General features: G+C 36.6%; 1 protein-coding gene across 1 annotated transcript; it reads right to left on the reverse strand.

Annotated features, from left to right (window-relative positions):
• Positions 1-4132: 4132 nt before the first annotated feature.
• Positions 4133-7292, reverse strand: LOC122514184 (leucine-rich repeat-containing protein 24-like). Its single transcript, XM_043630851.1, has 2 exons — positions 6032-7292; positions 4133-5916 (listed from the first exon to the last, which is right to left on the reverse strand). The coding sequence occupies exons 1-2, from the start codon at positions 7012-7014 to the stop codon at positions 4716-4718; spliced, it is 2184 nt and encodes a 727-aa protein (XP_043486786.1). The 5' UTR covers positions 7015-7292; the 3' UTR covers positions 4133-4715.
• Between the last annotated feature and the right edge of the window lie 625 nt (positions 7293-7917).

Here is a 7917-nt window from a genome sequence, read left to right on the forward strand (position 1 = left end):
AGAAAAAAAGATTAAAGAGAGAGAGAGAGAGAGAGAAAGAGAGAGAGAGAGAAGAAAATAAAAATGTTATTTGAGTATCCATAAAAATCCATGTTTTCTATTCTTTCTTTCTTCCTTTTTTTTTTTTTGTGTTCTTCGTGATTTACGTTTTACACGTTTGTTCTCTTTCATTTTATATCGGAGCTTACAAACACTTATAACGTCGTAATATACATACACATTCGCAATGGAACTTCAAGTTCGCAATACATACACGCATACAAACTATTTTCCATCTCTTATTACCCTGTAGAACGCACGCTCGCGCGCGCGCGTTCGAGTTTCTACTGAGTTTAATCTACACGCGCGAATTTTCACGTATTTTATATGTTTCTATCATATGACACGTCATACGTGAATTTATAATATATATATATATATATATATATTTCTCTCTCTCTCTCTCTCGTTCTTTCTTTCTTTCTTTCTTTCTTTATTTCTTTCAAACACACATATACATACATACATACATACATACATACATACATAACACTTTAAACTGTTCTACTCGTCCTCCTTCTTAACCTCCTCGTTTTCGTCATCGTTTTCGTATTCTATTCTCTATCCCTTCATTCAAATTTTCTCTTTTCTAACTTCGTTTTGAGCGCGTGCACGCGTATAACGTTCTGTCTATTTACTTAGAAACTTACGAAACTCGAGAAGAACGGTCGTGAGAACGTAGATCGATCTTTCTTATAATGCGTAAACCAAACTCGACTCTTCCTTCCTTCCTTCCTTCCTTCGTTTCTACCTTCGTTCCTTCCTTACTTTCTTCCTTCGTACACACAGTATATTCCAAGAGAGAAAATGTTATATGTACTCTTATATAGCACGGAAGGAAACGATGTCTAACAATAAGACAAACTTCGTCGCTATCTTTTCGGCGAATTTATAATGAATCGTGAAACTTCGCTAATGAGTCAACCAAGAAGAAAATTTATACGTCTTACGGTGCGATGATCGATCGGATCAATCCTTCGTAACCTACTTTTATCCTTAACGCGAACCTTTTCTCATTTTTCTTCATTTAAATATTCCTTTTTATACAAATATTACGCGAGATATCGTTATAATTATTATTTAGGTTTCATTCCTTTTTACCTCTTGTTGTTTTTCCCTTTTTATTTCTTCTCTTTCTTTATTTTTTTTTTTCTTAATATATAAAAGTAACGTTGTTAGAGATTTAACAAATTTGTTTTTGTTCCATCGTCCGATTTACGTTCGATGATGATGATTTAAATTATTAAAACAACGCGTTTTGTTGTTGAACGTTCGTGTTGTCGTTTTTTTTTAATCTTTTTCTTCTTTTTTTTTTTTCTTTTTTTCAATCGATTGTGAAAACTTTTTAATTGAATTAATTTTATTTTCTATTTATATTTTGATTTAATCAAAAATTAATTGCACAGACTGGAAATTAATTGGAAACGATCTCAATCGAACGACCGTAACCGTGTAAATGTGTGCGCGCGCGCGCGCGTTTCTATGTTGTACGTGTCTGTGTCTGTTTGTGTGAGTGTTTTTCTGTCTGCGAATGAGGCTGTAAGGTGCATGCCAGTTTTAAGAATAAGATGGGGTATCTTATTTTTTATTTTTTTTTACCTTTTTACTTTTTCTTTTTCTGTTTTATATATCGACCGACGAAAAATAATAGCAACGTCGTTTCTCGGTGTAAATTGGGTGGTGGTGTTTTTTTCTCATTCTTAAATTCGATGATATATATATATACACACACATATACATATATATATATACATATACACGTAATTGTATACATATATATATATACATATATAAAGTCCGATCATCTCAAAACGCACTCTCAACACCTTTTTATTTTTTTTATTTGTTTTCTTCCATTTTAATTTCGAACACGTTTCAATATTCTCTCGTCGCGAGATGATTCCTTAACGATTATACATTAAATTTCTTTTTTTATTTTTATTCTCTGTTTCCCCCCCCCCGCCCCTCTAATGTACTTTACGTTTAATTTCATTGCGTGGACATTCGAGATAGAAGGATGATTTAATGAAATTGAAATAAAAAATTGTCACTCGTTTCTCTCTATACGTTTAATGTAAAATACGAAGGACACAAATTCTGTTACAAGTATTAAAACAATGATCGAATATAATAATCTCAACTCGAATGTTCCTCGCGCTGATCGTGGGAGTCCAACGTTATTTTTTTTTTTTTTGTTATTTTCTTTATATTATTATTATTAATATTAATATTATTATTATTGTTATTATTATTATTATTAATATTAATATTATTATTAAGGTTATTTATACAAATCGTTTTCCTTTCTTCCTTTTTTTTTTTTGTTCAAGACGTTCATCAAAGAAAAAATCGTACAATTGGCTCGATGATTCCTTTTTTCAATCCTTTTTTTTAAAAAATAACTACTTTCACCGTTCAAAAGTTTCATCGCGCTTTATTCTTTTATTTTCTTTATTTTATTTCTTTTTTTTATATTATTATTATTATTATTATTATTAATATATTTTATATATATTTATAATGTGTATAATACACGTACATGTTATATGTATACTCGACAGTCTCTGTACATTAGATATTTTAATGTTAAATCAACCATTAATATCTATCGTTCAGTTTGAATTCAATTTTTTTACCACGTCATCATTCCGGCTGCCATAAACACCGAACTTTAACATTATTATCACTACAGCAGAATAACTACGTTCGTATAATTTCCCCCCCCCACTCCTGTTTTTCATCATTCTTTCCTTACCTTCTCATCCTTTTCTTTTTATTTTTCACGGTTTTTCATTTTCCTTCTTTTTTTTTTCTCTGCCAGAAAAACGTCTCGAAGTTTCAATAAAAAACCGTACTTATGGTTTCATTCTTTTTTTTTTCTTTGGTAGTATTTAAGTCTATAAAAGGTGAAGTTATTGATGGAGGGGGGGGAAGTGAGTCGAGGGTGAAGAGGGGTAGTGAATAGTTCTGCGATCGAACGAGTTCACGTACATACGTACGTAAGTAATAATACATAGATAAAATATCGTGTACGCCATTCTTCGTTAGGTCGTTTATCGGTCTATTTCTCTTATCAATTAATTTACACCTCACTTATCGTGTTTCGTTTCAATTACTTTTTCAAAATAATTATACGTATTTGTATGTCACATTCGTCGAAATTTATTTTCTTTTTGTCATCGTACGTCACACGAAGAGAATTACTTTATAAACAATTATTATTGAATAATACACATAATATGCTTCCTCGTTCATACACATGAGCAAAAACGATTAACTTTATACAAACAACAAAAAATATTTGTTTAAATATAAATACCAAGAAAATCGGTACATATTTTGTTAAATACGTAAAATAAACATTTACGAATAATTAAGATTTTATTATCGTTAATAAATGATAACAATATTTGTGACGATCAATTATAACAATAATAATAATAATAATAATAATAATCTATACGATTGAAATCATTTCGTCAATACTTAAATATTAAATTTGACAAATGATTATGTTTAAACGTAAAATAAAAAAAAATCATATTCATTTGATTAGAATAATTTCACAGGGAATTCTATCGATCATTTGACATATACGTCGATGGATAATTATTCGTAGTAAGGATATACGAATAAGGGTCATTTCCCAATGTGGGATCGTATTAAGGAATCAATACGTCGATTATTATTATTCGAATCGAAGGATTCTGCAACGAACGTCAAGAGACGACGTGTCTACGACAAGGAATTATGATCTCAGATAGAGAGATAAGTCGTCTTATGTTAGTCGTCATCGTAGTCATAGTCATAGTCATAGTCGTAGTCGTAATCGTAGTCCGAGAATTCGAGATATTCTCTCTTCAAGCTGATTAATTTCGTAGGACCGGTACCGACAGTGGGATTCCGCCTTTGTTCAAGGTTCCTCTATGCTTCCTGCGACTCGACGTCGTCTTAACGCCCATTTCGATGGCCTAGAGAACGACTATGTCAACGACGACGACGACGACATAGTCGTCGACCCATTTCCAAGGATATAGAAAGACGATAGATGATTGGTGGATAGATCAGAGAGAGAGAGAGAGAGAAAGAGGGAGACAGGGAGAGATGTTTAATGTTCAAAGAAATAATACGAAATTGTGCCCACAAATAGACTATAAGATATATGGATAATAATACGTTATCAAATTGAACACTTAGATATTCACAATTTCATTGTTCTTCGTTAATATTTATCGATCAACGAGTTTAAATTATTTAAGAAAATGGAAACACTTTTATAATGAACTACTTTGAATCACGTCTTTTCAAATAATATCAATTTGTTCCCATTAATTGACTACAAGATAATATATTGATAATGAAACAGTTTTCAAATTGAACACCTTGATATCCGCAATTTTCTTTCTTTTAGTTTTATATTTTTCGATCAGTGAGTTCAAATAATCCAAGCCTATGTTATGTAAACCTTTCTTATTATAAATAACAAACTTTTTTCGTTTCAACACTTGTACTCACTTTTTGGTATATAAAAACAATAAAAGAACGATGGAAGCACAGAGTAACGAAAGATTTGGTCATTTGTAAAGTTAAAGAAGAAGAAGAAGAAGAAATCGATCCCACCATCTTTACCGTCTTCCGTTAATATCATTTGAGCACGATTGTATGATTGATTATTTTCAAACGTCCATAGCATCGCCAACGTAACCCTCGTCCGGACTTTCCGGATGATGAGGTGGCTGAAGTTCGTCTGCCCTTGCAGCAGCAGCCGCAGCTGCTTCGCGTGCAGTCTTCCCGAGCAAAGATCTCGGCGACAGCGGTGTGGTTTCGCCTCTGTAAGCAGCTGGTGGTGACGGTATGAACGGAACCTCGGGAAAAACTGAGGCAGGTGATACGACCGGCGAGACGACGGGTTGTTGAAGTTGTTGTTGGATCGGTTGTTCGACTGGTTGGTGAGCTGGATAAGGATAACCTTCGGCGGTGTATCTGGCATCGGTTCTCGGTAAAACTGGATCGTAACCTGCCGTAGATCTTGCTAAGAATTCAGCTTCTCTGGAGTATCTGGCCGGTGGTGCTACGGCCGAACCCTCGACCATTCTTGTCCTTAAACGTGGTAGGGTACTTGCCGTGTTATAAGAAATCTTTGGTAATCCAAAGTTCGATGGATATCCATCCTGGTCCAAGTAACTCAATTGTAGTATATTAGATGGACGTAAGTCCGGTGGTTGGATCGGGTAACCAGAGTCGTACTCGAGTACGTGCCTTTCGTTTGTCTGATGACGATATAACTGACCATAGGTCACGTCCGTAGTTTCAGGAACTTCGTTTATCAAGTCCGGTTCGGTTAGATATTTCGATACCGGACTACCGTATGATTCCTCCAAATTTCCACGTTGTTCTCTTCTCTCCAAAGTAGCCGCTCTGCCTATTTCGCGTTCCGTGTAAGAAACGATCTGCTGATGTTCGAAACCAACCAAACTGCCGTTTCCCTTTCTACAATTCGGTAGACTCGTCGTTGTATCTTTCGTTATAGGCATCACCGATTTGTTTTGCGAGACCAACGCTTTGGAATTCCTCTTCCGATCGCGTCGACGTTTCCGTATGCAAAACACAATACTAAAGACCAGGCAACCGAGAACGAAGAGAGTTCCTACGAGTGCGCCGGCAGCTATCACTGCTACGTAACCGGAACCAGGATCGTCCGAGGGAGGTTCCGCGGTTACCTTTTCACGGAACAGAACCTTCAGAGTGACGTTTGCCCCAGCGGTGCCAGCGGTGTTCTCGGCGATGCAACTGTAAATCCCATCGTCGTTGGCCTCCGCCGAGTATACGTATAAAGTGCTCGACATATTGGTCGAACCACGTTGCCTGTAGATGTATCTGTAACAGATCAGAAAAAAAGGAACGGACTCGATTGCGAACCTCTGTGATCCACCGACCGCGAATATAACGTTATAAAAGTGTACTATCGTTCGATGAAAAAACAATTTCTTACCTTGGATAAGTCAAAAAGTTCACGGTAGTGGAATCATTTTCGTTCTGAAGCTCGCACGGTTCCCCGTTGAACCACCACGTGATCGTAGCAGCCGGTACAGCATGAACGTAGCATTGGAACGTGACGTTACTACCCTCGTAAACATCGACGCGTTCTTGCAACTCGATTCGCGGTAAGCAAGCGAGTTCGTTGTCTTTAATCGTTTTAATCTGTCTGTCTCGTAATCGTCCAGGCATATCGCAAGTCGGTTCGGATTCTTGCGGTGCAGCGGGCGAGGATTCCTTGAGCCAAGCTTGAAGAATTCTCAAACCGCAATCGCACAACCAAGGATTATTATGTAAAGTCAATCCTCTGAGGCTACCGCCGAGCGGTAAAGTATGATTTGGCATATACGTCAATCGATTACCATCGAGACGTAACCATTCGAGGGAACGCAAACCATCGAAGGCACCCTCTTCGATGGTTTCCAGTCTGCATTGGCTCAGCTCGAGATTCGTCAGATGCACCAGACGCTGAAAGGCTCCTTTTTTGATCTCTTCTATAGGATTACCATTCAACGTCAGTCTCATGAGATTCGGGCAAGAGGAAAAGCTTTCGGTTGGTATCTCGTCGATCAGATTTTCCGTCAGATCCAACTCGACCAGCCCAACCAAACCCTTGAACGCTCTAACGGCGATACCACTGATGTGCGATCTACCAAGATAAAGTCGCTGAAGATTGGTCAGTCCCAGAACATAAAAGCATTCCGGTTGCAAACTGATCAGCTGATTGTCCGACAGATCTAACACCTGAGTCTCCTCTCTCGCACCCTGTGGCAGTCCCTTCAGATCCCGATTCGCACACTCCACCCACTCCTTCCCACCCTTCCACTTACATGTACACATACTTGGGCAACCCTCGACGATACAAGTCCATGCGAGCATCATCGTGCCCAGGAGAGCTCCCCTCCACCTCCACCTCCAAGCTCTTACGCTCGAGCACATGATGATGCTTCATCGACCAATCACCAATCTCTATTTCCCATTTTTCTTTATCCTTTTCATAAAACACACTCCTGATATCTTCCTAATATTATATTCTTCTTCTTCTTCTTCTTCTTCTTCTTCCACCTCCTTTAATTTATTTTTTATCTTTCACTATATCGATCCACTTTTGTATTTGCAGCGTTTCTGAGATATCAAGTCAATATCGTATTTTTCTTCCTCTTCTTCCTCTTCTTCTTGCAATATTTATTTCTATTTCTGCAACATATTTGAAAGAAAATCACAAACAATCGTCATCCTCTTCTTCCTCTTCTTTTTCTTCTTCTTCTTCTTCTTCTGCTTCTTCTTTTTATCTATCTGAAACAAAGAATAAAATAGAACATTAATATGAATGATATTTATCAAAAGGAAAAATACCCGAAAACTAGATTATCTAACTTAAGTAAAGTAGATAGTAAAGAACGTATAAGAACCTTTCTCAGGTTTCTACTAATCGCTAAGGGTTTATCCATGATGTCTCATATATCATTCGGAAAAGCCCTATTCTCTTTCTTTCCCTTTCGAAGGATACATTTTTTCTTAACATTTTTTCCTTATCTCTTCTTCTTCTACTTACCCTCTCATTCTCTCTCTCTCTCTCTTTTTATCTGTCTCTTTCTTTCTGTCCTTTCTAGAAAGGTGGATCGATTAAGGGATTTTTTCGAAGGCCAGGAGAAAGAAAATGCTTTCGTTAAAAAAAGAGTCGTCGTAATCGCACTTCTCGCTAGTAAAAGAAAGAGAGAGACAGAGAGAGAGAAAGAAACCCGAAAAGCTGCGTTATACTTATTTTCACACTTACAGCACACGTACACGCATAAAGAAAGAGAGAGAAAGAGACAGGGCTTACTTAGAAATCTTTTCGTC

The sequence above is a fragment of the Polistes fuscatus genome, unplaced genomic scaffold (genome assembly GCF_010416935.1).
Source record: "Polistes fuscatus isolate 324 unplaced genomic scaffold, CU_Pfus_HIC Scaffold14, whole genome shotgun sequence".
In the NCBI taxonomy this organism is placed as follows: Eukaryota; Metazoa; Arthropoda; class Insecta; order Hymenoptera; family Vespidae; genus Polistes; species Polistes fuscatus.